The 15,263-nt window shown below is 36.1% G+C and overlaps 1 protein-coding gene across 1 annotated transcript in view; it reads right to left on the bottom strand.

Annotated features, from left to right (window-relative positions):
* LOC127068989 (palmitoleoyl-protein carboxylesterase NOTUM) overlaps window positions 1-7,295 on the bottom strand; it is a 21,566-nt gene extending 14,271 nt beyond the window's left edge. Inside the window, exons 1-2 of the mRNA XM_051005520.1 lie at window positions 7,241-7,295; window positions 5,279-5,457 (exon numbers count right to left, since the gene is read on the bottom strand). Coding sequence (XP_050861477.1) covers window positions 5,279-5,296 — 18 coding nt within the window. The 5' untranslated portion in view covers window positions 5,297-5,457; window positions 7,241-7,295. The remainder of the gene's footprint in view (window positions 1-5,278; window positions 5,458-7,240) is intronic.
* Between the last annotated feature and the right edge of the window lie 7,968 nt (window positions 7,296-15,263).

Here is a 15,263-nt window from a genome sequence, read left to right as displayed (position 1 = left end):
TCTCTTTCTTTCTTTCTTTTTCTATCTATCTATCTATCTATCTATCTATCTATCTTTCTCTGCTTCTCTCTTTTTCTTTATTTCCGAGTTCGTATTAAACGAGCTAATGAGATCTCTCTCTGCCCACGCGTCTTTTTCAAACCGGTGAAAAAGAAAAGAAAAGAGGAGAAGAGAAGAGAAAAGAAGAGAAGAGAAGAAAAGAGAAGAGAAGAGAAGAGAAGAAGATCGTGTTCGATCTCCGTCCAGGATCGTGTAGCACCAAGGATTTCTAATTAAAAATCTTCTTAATGGGGAACGATCAATCGACCTGAAGGGGTAGAAGAGGATCTTTTATTTTTTATTCCTTTTCGTTTTTGTTTTTGCGAATTTTTTTTTTATAAATCCAATCTCTCTCGGGATCTTATGAAACGTTTCTCCATAAAATTTAGAGCGAATTGATAATGATCCATGAAATTGATCTAATTCCTTCGCTTAACCACGACGAATTAGAAATGATTTATTTCGTTTGACAAACTAGGAAGAATTATTATTCATAGAAATTGATAAAAGATAAAAATGTCCTTCGTGTAATGGAGTCGTTTTTAACGTTTCTGAAATAAGGTAACGATTAATTCATCGAATTAGTACAAAGCTTGATAATCAAATGAAATATAGAAACAAAAAGAAAAAATAATCTTTTATTATTATAATTCATATGATATCTACGTGTCGTCACGTCTATTTCTTAGTTAATCATCAACCAACGTAATCCTTTCTTTATTTATTTCTTTATCCTTGATAGACGAACACGAACGAACCTTTACCTTTCTCTTCCTTTCTCTTAGTATTAATTATCTAACCTAATCCGATATAATAACGACGACGTTCTATTTGTACGACGTTTTATCAGAAACAATTATAGTTATTAAATCATATCCAACATTCTATTAGACATTAACAAATATCTCTTTCCTTCTCTCTCCCTCTCGCTATCTCTATTTTTCTCTTTTCTTGTTCTTCCTCTAGGATATCCACCTCCATATTCCTTTAAGGATCATATCTCTCTTTTCTCTTTCTCTTTCTGTATTTCTTTTTTTTTACACATATACAATTTACACGCACACACATACATGTGAGCGTATATATATAAAAATTATATAAAAAAAATATAATTATACATAAATTTATATATACACACATATATATATGTATACATATAAAAATTATATAAAATATATATACATAAATATATATATATATAAGATACATATACATTATATACATATAACACACACACATAAACACACATATCTATCTATGTATATCGGCCTGAAGCTGAAGCTGAAGCAACAGCAACAGCAGGAACGGCAGCAGCAGCAGAGAGGAACGTCCCGCGTGAGCAGAGTCGGTTCAGCGTACGGTGGACCGTGAAACGTTTGATCTCACCGCCAAGGCAGATCGGCAAAAGGTCTTTTTCTGCGGGGCCGAGCTTGAAGCCGGCCTCAAAGACTTGACTGATGACTTGCGGCCACGAGCAGAAAGAGAGAGAGAGAGAGAAAGAGAGACAGACAACACAGGAGGAGATAGAGATAGAGAGAGAGAGAGAGAGAGAGAGAGAGAGAGAGAGAGAGAGAGAGAGAAACAGTAAGAGAGAGATACAGAACTCTGGGTCCATCTCTCGTGTTACAAGTTCTGGAAGATCGTCTCCGATCGCGTAGGAGAATGGATCCTATCGGTATCCAAGAACGACGATGCCCTTCCTCAACCTACCCGTTCGACCCTCCCTACCCCTACTCCCTTCCTTCACCACACCCTTCCCAAGTGGTTTAAAGTCTAGGGTGATTCTTCGAGGCGCCGAATCGTTCGCGGAAGACGCGGAAGAAACGGACGCGTGCCTCCGCACGTGTCAGCTTGCTGCTCTGACGTTCTCCGGAATCCCATCATCTCCTTTTTCTCTTTCTCTTTTTCTCTTTTCTCTCTATCTCTCTCTCCCTCTCTTTCTTTCTTTCATTCTTCTATATCTTTTTCTTCGTCCATATCGTCGCGTCGTGTTCTTTTCGCTTTGGTCCATTTAATCTAGTTAAGTATAATTGGAAAAGGGGAGAGTACTCTCCCCTCCGTCTCTTTTCAATCGAATAAGTGTTAAAACGATTCGCAACTGACCACTGCCGATATATTTTTCATCATTGTTATATATACGTATGTCATACTCTATGCAAAATATTAATAACAATGGTTAATTAATATGAATAAAATTTCGTCGTAAATACATTATTACGTAGAGAAAGAAAATAAAATCGATATCGTCTGATCTGGGGGAATAGAATAATGGGTATTATATAAAATTATGATAAGTATAATTTTAAAAGACAAATTTATACACACACGATTTAATCGAAAATGATTTGCGATTGATGAGAAAGAAAGAGAGAAAAAAATTATATATATATATATAGAGAGAGAGAGAGAGAAATAGAGAGAAATAGATATATAGATAGATCAAAAGGTAGGAGAAGAGAGAAAGACAGACGAAACAGACAGACAGGCAGGCAGACAGAGAAGATAGAGAGAAAGAGAGAGAAAGAGACAGAGACAGACAGACAGACAGACAGAGAGAGAGAGAGAGAGAGAGAGAGAGAGAGAGAGAGAGAGAGAGAGAGAGAGAGAGAGAGAGAGAGAGAGAGTATCGAAGGCTAGTCAGGTCAGTATCGTCGACGTCGGCCAGCCGGAGTATACGAGGAAGAGAAGCGTTGTTCTCGGGCCGGCCATTCGGAGGGGATGGCTCGGAGAAGAGGAACTGTCGGCTCCTTTGAAGTCGGTCGGTACCGTGTGTAATTAGGCCGCCGCTCCCCACCCCGCCCTCGGCCTCTGATCTCGCCGCGCTGTGTCGCTAATTGCTCACCGCTCCACGGCAGAAACGTCGTCGTCGTCGTCGTCCTCGTCCTCGTCCTCGTCCTCGTCCTCGTCGTCTTCGTCGTCGTCCTCGTCGTCGTCCTCGTCCTCGTCCTCATCGTCGTCCTCATCGTCGTCGTCGTCCTTGTCGTCGTCCTCGTCCTCATCGTCCTCATCGTCGTCGTCCTTGTCCTTGTCTTTCCTCTCCCTTACTATCCCTCCCTTCCTCTTCATATCATCCTTGTATAGTCCTTATCCTAGTCTACGACCTCCTCATCGTATGTCCCTATCCTTATCATCCTATTTGACGATATTCTTTATCAACGAGACATAAACGTATATATCCCCTTCGTCTTTCTTCATTTCTAATCCTATTTCTCGGTGTCGGATATATGCATATATGTGTATATGTGTGTGTATGTGTATATAATATACTATATATTCGTTCGTTCATTTATATTCCTCGTAATAATACTCTTATCGGTAACATTCTTTGACTGACTTACCTTATCTTACTATATGTCATTCGTTTATTTTATTTTATTTTATTTTATTATATTTTATTTTATTTGTTTTATTTATAAGGTTTGCCTTTCTTTCTTTTTTTTTTTTTTGCATTGGAAATCCTCCAGTTAGTCTTAATATTTTAGGATCAATATTTTCTCATTATAACATGAGAATCAATGACACTTTTAATAAGATCCTCTTTTCTTTAGTTTCTTTTTTTTTATTTATTTATTTATTTATTTTTCATTCGCCATGTGGTTTTCAAATCCTTGGGACATTTCTATTGGTCAATCATGTCTATTTGAAAGTTATAATTAGGTATAGAACAATTATCTCGAATTGTTTCATAGAATCTTATTTAACTCCTTATATGGTCTTCTCGTTTTACGATGTCCCCGTTTTTTTTCCTTTTATTATATATATATATATATATATATATATATATATATATATGATAATTATAACGATTGTTGTTGAGGAACGTTCTTGGCCCACATCTTGATCGATAATAACGGGAATAAATTTTGTTTCGTCAATATCCACGTTCTCAATTTTATTATTCTATACGAAGGATCGTAAAATTTCGTTGAAAGATTAGGAGTTATTAGAAGTCGTATCAGATTCTAGTTCTTGCAGGAAGACATTAGTCTCCCGTTGGCTGTCGTTCTCTTGAAGTCGTTATCGTTAGCGAAGCACGTCCACTTCCGCGTCTATGCTGTCCTCATCATCCTCCTTCTCTCCCTTTCTATCCCTTTCTCTCTCTCTCTCTCTTCCTTTCTCTCTCTTACTCATTCCTTACTGGCGCGATAATCCGCCCTCCGTATTTACCAGCTATTTTCTTCTACGATCTCATTCAACTAAACTCGTACTAAACTTTGATCCATCATCATTTTCTTCATTCACACACATACGTATATATAGACATATATGTTATATATATTATGTGTTATATATATATATGTTATATGTTATATGTTATATATGTATATATTGTATATATTGTGTTATATACATGTTATCAAACATTTTCTCATTTTCCTCTTCCATCATCTCTCCCATTTTATAACGATACATTATCTCCTCGCAATTATATAAATTAGAAATATTTTGTATAAACTTGAAAAAAAGAAAAAAAAGAGAAATTGTTGAGATGATAGAGAGGGGGAGAAAAATGGGTGTCCTTTGAAGCAGCAAAAGAAACGTAAACCAGGCAGATTCGAAAGGTACAAAGGTACACGGCAATCCCAAAGGGGCTGCCTTCCTTCTTCCTTAGAGAGGTCGGCTAACCCTTTGGTTACTCCTGGGCGGCCCCAAAGTTTCGTAAAAGTCAGGTTCAAAGGCATTCGTTAAATCGTACTTAAAAGTTAAAGGCCGCACGCGCGCAAAGGAACCGGACAGGGAGACGCCGACGAAACGCGTAGCAAAGAAAGAAAGAGAGAGAAAGACAGAGAGAAAGAGAGAGAGAGAGAGAGAGAAAGAGAGAGAGAGAGAGAGAGAGAGAGAGAGAGAGAGAGAGAGAGAGAGAGAGAAAGCAAAGCACGAGCCGTGAAAGCAGAATCTCGAGATGATCAAAGAGCGTTAAAAGAGGATCGGACCTCCGGCTTGGGTATCTCGCCACTCGTCTTACGACGCATTCGTATTCTGGCCGTTGAATAAACATCCGAAAAATTGCACAGCCAATTTTTCGTCAAAAACAATTTCTTTTTTTTTGCTCTTTCTTTTTTCTTTCTTTCTTTCTTTTTTTTTTTTATGAAGATAATCATGACTTCCCAAAAAGACGATCATTTTTTCCCTGACAAATGTTAAAATAAAATGTGCTTGTGTATGTGTGTTGTTATGTATAAGTTTATATATATATGTATATATATATATATAAACAAACAATTTGAATAAAACCAACCTGCAATTCTGTCTTCATCCTGAAACACCTTCCGTCCTTTTTTTCTCCCTTAGACGTCACGTGGTTTCTAGACGATGTCGCTCGATCTTAAAAGATCGATTAAAGGATAAAGAAGACGGGAATCCTTTCGAGTAGTAATCACTGATATCGCGAATCTTCCATCTCTTAATTGTTGTCACCTATCGAACATTCGTAGAAAATTTGTTCGAAACACGTGTCCATCATCTTCTCACAGAAGAATCAAAAACGAAGAGAAACGATGAAAAGAAAAAAAAAAAGAAAAAAGAAAAAAAAAAAAAGAGAAAAGAAAAGAAAAGAAGAGAAGAGAAAAGAAAAGAAAAAAAAAAAAAAGAAAAAAAAAGTAAAAAAAAAAAACGAAAAAAAGAAAACGATGACAAAAAGAGGGTGCGCTTCCTCCCCCTAATCGAAAATTTTCCTCAAAATTGTCAAATATTCTTTATTTCTTTTTCTTTCTCTATTTCCTTTTTCTCTCTTTTCTTTTTAAAACGCGAGATTGCGAAGATCGAGTGTAAAATAAAGAATCGATGACGATCACGAGGGTATAAAAGTCGATAGTCTTTGGTTGTCACGTGGTTGTTTGGAGAGTTCAGTGTCTCTTTCTCTCTCTCTCTCTCTCTCTCTCTTTCTCTCTATTTTTCTCTGTCTCTTTCTATCTCGTTTGTTCCGCACACGTCGACCGGTTGACGGTTCGCAGCGTACTGCCACCTTCCGCTTTGCCCTCTTTCACCTTTTCCTCCAGCAGCAGCAGCTCCTCCTCCTCTTCCTCCTCCACCTCCTTCTCCTCCTCCTCCTCCTCCTCCTCCTCCTTCTTCTTTGGCGCTTCCTTCGAAGCACCCTTCTTCCTCGAGTCACGAGGCTACGATACGCGCACGTGCCAGACACGACCGCCGAGCTAATAGCGAGCGACACCTCTTTCCCTCTCTTTCCCTCTCACTTACTCTCTCTCTCTCTCTTTCTCTTTCTCTCTCCCTCTCTTTTTCTCTTTCACTCGCGAAAGGGCCCACCACGTTCCCTTCCAGGTTCCTCGCGCTATCCGAGTCCAAGACTGACTGACAATCGGCACAGGTTAAGCTGTACCATCGGACAAGAGAAACCTCCCCTCCACTACTTTTGCATTTAACATCTCTCTGAGGGTTGTTTCTTTTCGAGCTAGTCTCTCTTTCTGTCTCTCTCTCTCTCTGTCTCTCTCTCTCTCTCTTTCTCTGTTCCTCTCTTCCTTTCTTTCTCTTTCTCTCTCTTCTCTTTTTTGTCCTCTCTCTCTCTCTCTCTCTCTCTGTCTCTCTTTCCTTTTCTCTCAATTTCCTTTTAACTCATTAACACGTTTCTTTGAAGATTCAGGTAGTACTTGGTTCGTTCTTCTGTTAATGTTAATATAATCCTTCGTGCTTTTTTTAATATCGAGATATTCATGCACTCGTAGAAAAAGTGGGCTTACTTTCGAAAAATAAGTATTATTATCTGGAATTATTTATTTATTATATAAATTTGTAAATGTTATCAATAGTATTCTATTCTTTTTTAGATTTGTAATAATCATTGAAAAAGAAATAGAGAGAAATTATTAGAAGAAATAAAAAAGAGAGAGAGAGAGAGAGAGAAAGAGAAATTCGATTTATCGTCAGCGCACGAAACTCTGTCATCCATTGCAGTACGACGAACAATGAGGACGGATCATCGTTCGATCATCGAGATCGTTGTTGTTCTTATCGTTATTGTTATTGTTGCTATTATTATCTTTGTTGTTATTGTTGTTCTTCGTCGTGGCCAACCAACCAACCAGACAGACGCGAGTCCTCGAGACGAAAGATCAAAGCAATCGACGACGACGAAGTAGAAGAAGAAGAAGAAGTAGCAGAGCAACACAACGAAGGAAAAGAACGCTCGAACGCCGACAAAAGCGAATTTGATGAGCGCAGGTGCACTTGTCGCGCGGAGGAGTACCTGCGCTGTCCTTTTCTGGAATCACGAGAGTGAGAGACCGAAGGGCGGAGGGGCATCCATCCCTCCTCTTCTTCATCCTCATCCTCATCCTCATCCTCATCCTCATCCTCTACATCATCCTCATCCTCTTCGTTTCTTGCCATCGATGGAATGGATGAAACCAAAATCTTAAAAAAAAAAAAAAAGCTAAAATAGCTTTTGATTTGTAAGCAAGCGATTATTAGGAACTCTAATGATCTAAGTCGATTCAATGATTCAATAGATCTCTCTGTTTTTCTCTATCTCTATCTCTCTCTCTCTCTCCTTCTTGGATTATTATAATTTTCTTTGAGAAGGATATCTTATCTTTACACCGATTGGAAATATATCGATTGAAAAGATTTGATTAGATCGATTGGAATCTTTCCGATTTTTAGATCATTTAAATCGATCGTCTTTCATGATCTTTTTCAAAATCTTTTCGATTTTGTTCTAAGATCGATTCGATTGGCGTTTTGATCGTAGGAGGGTGATATCTTGTGGTTTAAACGTTTACGTCGATTGATTATACGATTACATTGATTTTTTCATGAGTTTTTGATATTTCATGTATTTCGCGAAATTTTACCAACGAGTCGACACATAATTAATAAATCCTATTGTTTCTAATTTTAATAATGAAATTATCTGACTATTAACAAATTAACGTTTCAAATTATATATTTTAAGCTTAGACCACGTGATCTTCATAATACATCATACATATGAAACATTGAAAAGAAAGAAATCGATCCTACTAATTTAACGATCGATACAAATAATATAATATAATATAATATATATAATATAATAAATAATCTAATGTAATAATAAGAATAATAACAATAATCAAAAATCACACAAATACCATAGTCAAATCTAGTCTATCGTTTTCGATAGGTCGTCAATAAATCTTGAAATTTAATGCAAGAATGGGTTGCATTTAAAGATGTAGTCTCGTTTGAAAAAAGTAGTTTGAGAGTTTTGCTATGAGTGTACTGACGTTTGCGTTCCGTGCTTTATCGTTAGAATCGCTTAGCACGTTACGGTATACCATGATCATTAGCAGCTAGAGAAGCTGCCGAGTGCGCGGATATTCCCTTTGATATCTCTCCCTTACACTCCTCTCATCCCCTTGGATCTTCAACTTCTACTAGATTCGAGGAACTTGTCCCGCGTGTTCAGAACTTTCCGCTTCGCCGACTATCCGACGCGGACGATGTACTGTACATTTGTCTCCTGGGAATCTATTAGAATTTTTTTGATGCCGGGGTTAGAGGTGCGTACGTCGACGCGTTGACTGATTTATCGACAAGATTTTATCGAGGGGATAAAACGGACGGTGTCGTGCCATTGTTCGTTTCTCTTTCTCCTTTTTTTTTCTCTCCTCTCCTCCTCCTCCCCCCTCCGCACCTCTTCCTTTTTGTTCTTCCTCGTTTCTTTTTATTTTTACAATATTTCCACTCGCATTATAAATCACGGTGATCCCCCAAAAAGTTTTTGACAAGATTCGACGAGATTTTACTTCGTTAAAAAAGATGATTAATCTTTTGTTATTGATGGTATGATATATCGTACTATCGTTTGATTATTATTATTTATTATAAAGCGATATGTTGTAATCGTTTTATATGATATTATATTTTTATTAAGACACATTATATTCTTATTCCGTTTTCTTCATATAATTGATATAAGAGAATAATATAATATAAATTATTACATGTGAAATTATCATCGAGAAAAGAAGGAGAAGAAAAAAAGGAATTCTTTTCAACGACTCGAATTCGAGAGAGAGAAGTCGAATAATAAAAGATAAAGTAAAATAAATAAATAAAAGTATTCGTTGAAAGGCTTACGAAATAAAAAAGAAAAGGAAGAAATAAAATAAAACAATGAAATAAAACAAATAAAATAAAAGAAAATAAAAGAAAAATAAAAAAAAGAAACAAATAAAATAAAAGAAAATAAAAGAAAAATAAGAAAAGAAAAAGAAAATTACATGCAATTTGCGAAGGAAACGTTGATATAAAAAAGAAAAAAGGAAGAAATAAAATACAACAAAACAAAATAAATAAATGAATAAAAGTATTCATTGAAGGGGTTACGAGATAAAAGAGAAAAAAAAATAGAAACAAATAAAATAAAATAAAATAAAATAAAAAAAGAAAAAGAAATAGAAAATTACGTGCAGTTTGCGAAGGAAACGTTGATATAAAAAAGAAAAAAGGAAGAAATAAAATGCAACAAAACAAAACAAAATAAATAAATAAGTAAATAAATAAAAGTATTCGTTGAAAGGGTTACGGGATAAGAAAGAAAAAGAAAATAGAAACAAATAAAACAAAATAAAATAAAATAAAAAAAGAAAAAGAAATAGAAAATTACGTGCAGTTTGCGAAGGAAACGTTGATATAAAAAAGAAAAAAGGAAGAAATAAAATACAACAAAACAAAATAAATAAATAAATAAGTAAATAAATAAAAGTATTCGTTGAAAGGGTTACAGGATAAGAAAGAAAAAGAAAATAGAAACAAATAAAACAAAATAAAATAAAAGAAAAATGAAAAAAGAAAAGAAAAAGAAAAAGAAAAAGAAAAAGAAAAAGAAAAAGAAAAAGAAAAAGAAAAAGAAAAAGAAAATTATGTGCAGTTTGCGAAGGAAACGTTGATATCGATTTGATGGACGCGTCCGAACGATCCTCGACTTTGCCGAGGTATAATTTGACAGGAGCAGGATCAAGATCCAGCAATGGCGTCGTGACCAGGTGTAGTAGCTCGAGAGATACGTAAAGGGTGGGGGTAGATCACCGAGAACAGTCGGCGCCTTTTATCCCTACCAAGGTACCACGCTACCTCTCGCGTTTCTCTTTTTTTCTCGCTTATCCTCCCCCTCCTCCCCTCCTCGTCGTCCTCGTCAACCTCGTCTTCGTCGTCTTCGTCGTCTTCGTCGTCTTCGTCGTCTTCGTCGTCTTCTTCTTCTTCTTCTTCTTCTTGGCGTCTTCTTCCTCGGTTAATGCGAAGCGCAGTCGACGGACGATCACCGAAGAGAGAAACTGACAGCGTTGCTTCGCGCGATTTCGCATGATTTCCTTCAAGAGGATAGGAAAAAAGAGAAAGGAAGAAAGTAAAGGAACAAAAAAAGAAAAAAAGGAGAAAAGAAAAGAAAAGAAAACACCTTAGACGGTCGGTTATCTTCGCTTCGATGACGAGAGTTGGATTATTAGTCGGTAAGATCGATAGATCGAATCGAAAATAAAATATAAATTATATTAAGAAAAAAAAATCTTGTTGAAAGTTTCATCGGTTCGTTCTTAATTTTAATATGACAATATTTATTTACTTTCTCTTTACTAATTAGTATGTGATATTTCCAAAAGATTGCGTATAAATTATATACGTATTTGATAATCATTTTGATTAAGTAATTTGTATTTGAATGTTTTGTAAAATACGATATGCCCGAACGGAATATTCTAGTTCTCATTCAAACGTGCGTTACGTCTAAACGATAAATTTGTCCTTGGATTTAAAAACGAGAAAATACGTATTTATACATATAATTTTTTCTTCATACAAAATGGATGATCATGTATATATGTATGTATGTATATATGTAAGTAGGTATAAATAACCACTTCCATGGATACTCAATTAAAATGGTTTCGAGAATAAGCCCGTTCGGCTCGGTTGTCCTTGATCTTTACGAGCACGTAAGAGGATATTGTAACAATGTCGCCATTCGCAAAAGATACTGGTCGGTTAAATTTTCTTTCAAGCAATAATACCGTACGTTTGCATGTTAACTTTAAATGGGAGTTAGCCATGGACCACCTACGAAGATTATATCGCTGCCATATCGTTCCTACCGGTAGTTAAAGCTAACAGCCAACGTTTACAATACGCTTGTAAAAGTATTATTATCGTTAGTGAACCGATGTGCTATGGTTGTAAGAGAATTAATGAAAACAACGTACAATTCCTTCCTCCTCGTCTACAAACTTTATTTCTATTTTTTCTAATACGATATTAAGAAATTGGCACATTTTAATATCTCAAGCTTATTAGAATAATTGTTATATGTGATGTAATGTTAATATGGGTAATTATAATATTGATATCTATATCTTATTGAAAATTATATTTTATATATATATATATATAATTTTATAACATAATAATAATGTAATATATTAAACAAATACAATAATAACGTAATATTTCAAACAAATTCTATTTAACAAAAGAAACCTTGAATAACTCTGAATCAAGCTTTGTTATTGGAACAAAACCGAAAGATAATATTGCAAATTTCCATTACAAAGTTCTCCTTTATAAACAAATCGTTGACAATCTTCTGCGTGATCTACATACGTATATAATAAGTAATCTAAATCTAACGTATCATAATAAAAACAAATTCTATAACATTGAACACGAATTCGAATATAAATTAAAATCATTCGAAAGTTTTTCCAAGAGTTAATAATGTAAACTTCGTGATATCGATGATTACATAAATAGATAGATAAATAAATGGATAGATAATAGATAACGAAGAAACAGATAGGTCGAAGAGTTTTGACTAAATAGAATGCGAATTAGAATACGATTAGTATGCGACTTGGGTAAATGCGATGATAACGATGCCAAGAAAGAGCGCGGTCTTTCGCGGTAGTTGTGTAGGATTATGGTAGTGTGTCTTTGATAGTGGGGGTAATGAGTATACGCGTACTTACGCGATGGGTACGAAGAGGTGGAAGATGGAAAGAGGGAAGCTGGAGGGAGGAAAGGAGGGAGTCGTTTACGCGGGCGCGTGACGGAGGCAGGTGCACGTCGCGGCTGTCGGCGCGTTTGATGTTCGCCACGGAACGCTCCTCCTCGAGGGGAGGAACGCTCGATCCTTACGTAGCTTTTGAATCGGTCCTGTGTGTGCGCACGCGTACGAGAAACGTAAGAGAGAGAGAGAGAGGGAGAGGGAGAGGGAGAGAAAGAGAGAGATCAAAATAATATTTTATTATACAATAAGTATAAAATATTTGAAAATAATAAAATGAAGAAGAGAACGAAATAGAAAATATAATAATATTGTTATTGTTATTGTTATTGTTATTGTTATTATTATTATAGGTTGGTAAACATATCCGTAGATATATAACTCTATAAAATAGATATGATAGGAATAAGAACGGACGAGGAAAAAAGAAGAAATGAGAGAGATAAAAAGAAAGATATTAATAAATCCTTGTGGAAAGGAAGAGGAAATGAATGTTGAATGAGTTAGATAAACAACTTGGAATGGAAGTGTAAAATAAAAATAATAATCAAATTAATAGCTTGATATTAACACGTATTCGCGCGGACGTACACACACACATATATATATAACGTTGAGATTGTAAAGAGAGTGGGAGTATGGATGGAAGGAAAAAAAGAGATAGAATATAGAAAAAAAAGGAAAGAAAAGGGGACGAAAAAAGGGAATTGGAAAATAATGAAAGAGATAGAAAGGAGAGAAAGAGACATAAATAGAAGTGTAGATTCGCGTGGAAAAGATGGGTGGTGGGGGAGAGCGGAAGGAGGGTGTAGGCGAAAGGGGGGAATTTAGGGTGGCAAATATAAAAGGGAGAAAAAGATGTTGAAAACTTTGTGAGAAGGACAAAGAGGAGTAAAAGAGGAGAGCGAGAGGATATACTGAAAGGATTGTTCGCAGAGGGGATACTCACAGATAAAAAGAGAAAGAGAGAGAGAGAGAGAGAGAGAGAGGGGTGAGTCAGAGGCTAAAGCGGAATAGGTTGGTAGTAGAATGAAAAAAGAGGAGGAGAATCACGGTGGACCACTATTATGTAAACATCAGTGTGGCTTTCATCTCGCCGCTCATCGTGCGCTGCTGACCCATGAACGAACGAATCCAATATCAACCGGACTTCAAAAGCGAGTGATTTGCGAAATTAGCGCGTTATTTTCCTTAGATTCCTTTCTACGCTGGCAACGATCCCAACAACAAATTTTCTATTCCTTTTTTATTTCCTGTTATTTTTTATTTCGTTATTTGTTTTCTTTTTGTCCCTTCCACAACTCCGTTCCATCTCTCTGTCATCGTATCTCACGAAAATTTACATTTATCGTTAAAATGATGAAAGTCGATCATTATAATTAGATAATTTATTTCGGGATTATAGTAAATAAAAAGGAAATGGAATTAATTAATATTCGATGACCAGATCGATTTTAAATGGAAAATTATCTTAACGTTTTGTTGTAAGCTCTTTTACTTCACCGTAATGATATTGATAATAATAACAACAATAATAATAATTATTATTATTATTGTAATTAGTATTATTAGATCCTCGATTAATGAGAAGATAAAAGGGAAAAGATGAAAGTTTCGAACAGATCGGCGTTTATAGAAACAATAGCGTTCCGTGATATACAGATATTAAGATCGGTACACGTTGTTCGCGAAAATTGATACGAAATATCCAATCGTTAAAACCTTGATGAAAACTTTGATCCTCCTAATCTATAATTAGAAGATATACTTTAGAAATGAATCGGTCGAAAGAATCGAAAAAGATTCACCTTCTATTAGTATGGGTATTTCTGAACGATAATCACGATATTCATTCGAAATGGGGTGGAGTGATGGGATGAGGTTGTTGGTTGGATTCTATGCGAGAATGACCGTGCTTCATTGAATTCTATGTTAAAACGATGACTTTAAGTGTGGATTTAATTACCTGAATCCGTAATTAATGTTAAACCGAAGGATGAAAACGTACACGCCTACTCTGAACATTTGGAACAAATTTCGTCGATGTAGAATCAAAAAGGAAGAAAGGAAGGAAGGAAGGAAGGAAGGAAAGAAGAATAGTGGGGGGTGATAGTAGTGGTGGTATGGTGGTGGTGATGGTGGTTCGCTTCATTAACCTCATAGAAATTTATGGGAAGAACGTTGGGTGGTGGGCTCGTTCTCCTAGGAAAACGAGCTACACCTTACAATGGGGTCGTGCTTTCACAATGCGGTTAGATGGACCTCAAGATAAGCGTAATAGAAGAGAAAGAGAGAGAGAGAGAGAGAGAGAGAGAAAGGACACACGTGTTTTGGACACGTGTCCTTTCCATGCTCACAGTATGGTGTGTGTATATATATATATCCTTTTCTTACCTTTGGATCAACACGATAAGCGTTTTGTATGTTTACCAATTTCATATCCACGTGTGTTGGTAATAAGGGTGTTTCCTACGACGCGTGTAACTATATACATTCTCTCTCTATCTCACTCTCACTCTCTTTCTCGCTCTCTCTCTCAATAATCAGATCGTATCGTCGAGTATCTTGGCAGCATTCGAATCGTGATTTATTTTAATCTACGATATGGAATATGATTATTATATCCCATTAAACGACATATCCGTCGTAAAAAAACGATCGAGTTTTTGTATAGTCTACGATAGAAGACGTGATCGATAGGAAGATAATTTTCATTTGAGAAACATTATCCGTCGTATCGTTGTACGTTTATTACGTTGTTATTGTTACCATTTGTAACAACGTTCTTATCTATCCCAACTCCTTCTCTCTCTCTCTCTCTCTCTCTCTCTCTCTCTCTCTCTCTCTCTCTCTCTCTCTCTCTCTCATAATTCTACGATTTATGATCTATTTACGAGAAAGTACGATAAAATATAGATGTAAATTTTGGCATTGTGATATTTGGAAACGATACGAGCGAACGTTAAATCGTTTTCAAAGATTTTTTTTCACGTTGGATGCTGCGAATAAGTTTTTGGGGGAGGGTAAAGGGGATGATCGAAAGCAACGTAGTAGTGTTGGGGCGGCATGAGTCGGTCTGCTCAAAGCAAGGCTATTTCGACGTAATAGAAAAGCATATAACCTCAAGGCGTAGAAAGAGAAAGAAAGAGAGAGAGAGACACACACACACACACACACATACACACACAGAGACAGAGAGAGAGAGAGAGAGAGAGAGAGAGAGAGAGAG

Source organism: Vespula vulgaris, chromosome 14 (genome assembly GCF_905475345.1).
Source record: "Vespula vulgaris chromosome 14, iyVesVulg1.1, whole genome shotgun sequence".
Lineage (NCBI taxonomy): Eukaryota > Metazoa > Arthropoda > Insecta > Hymenoptera > Vespidae > Vespula > Vespula vulgaris.
This window is presented reverse-complemented; position numbering and strand designations above follow the sequence as displayed.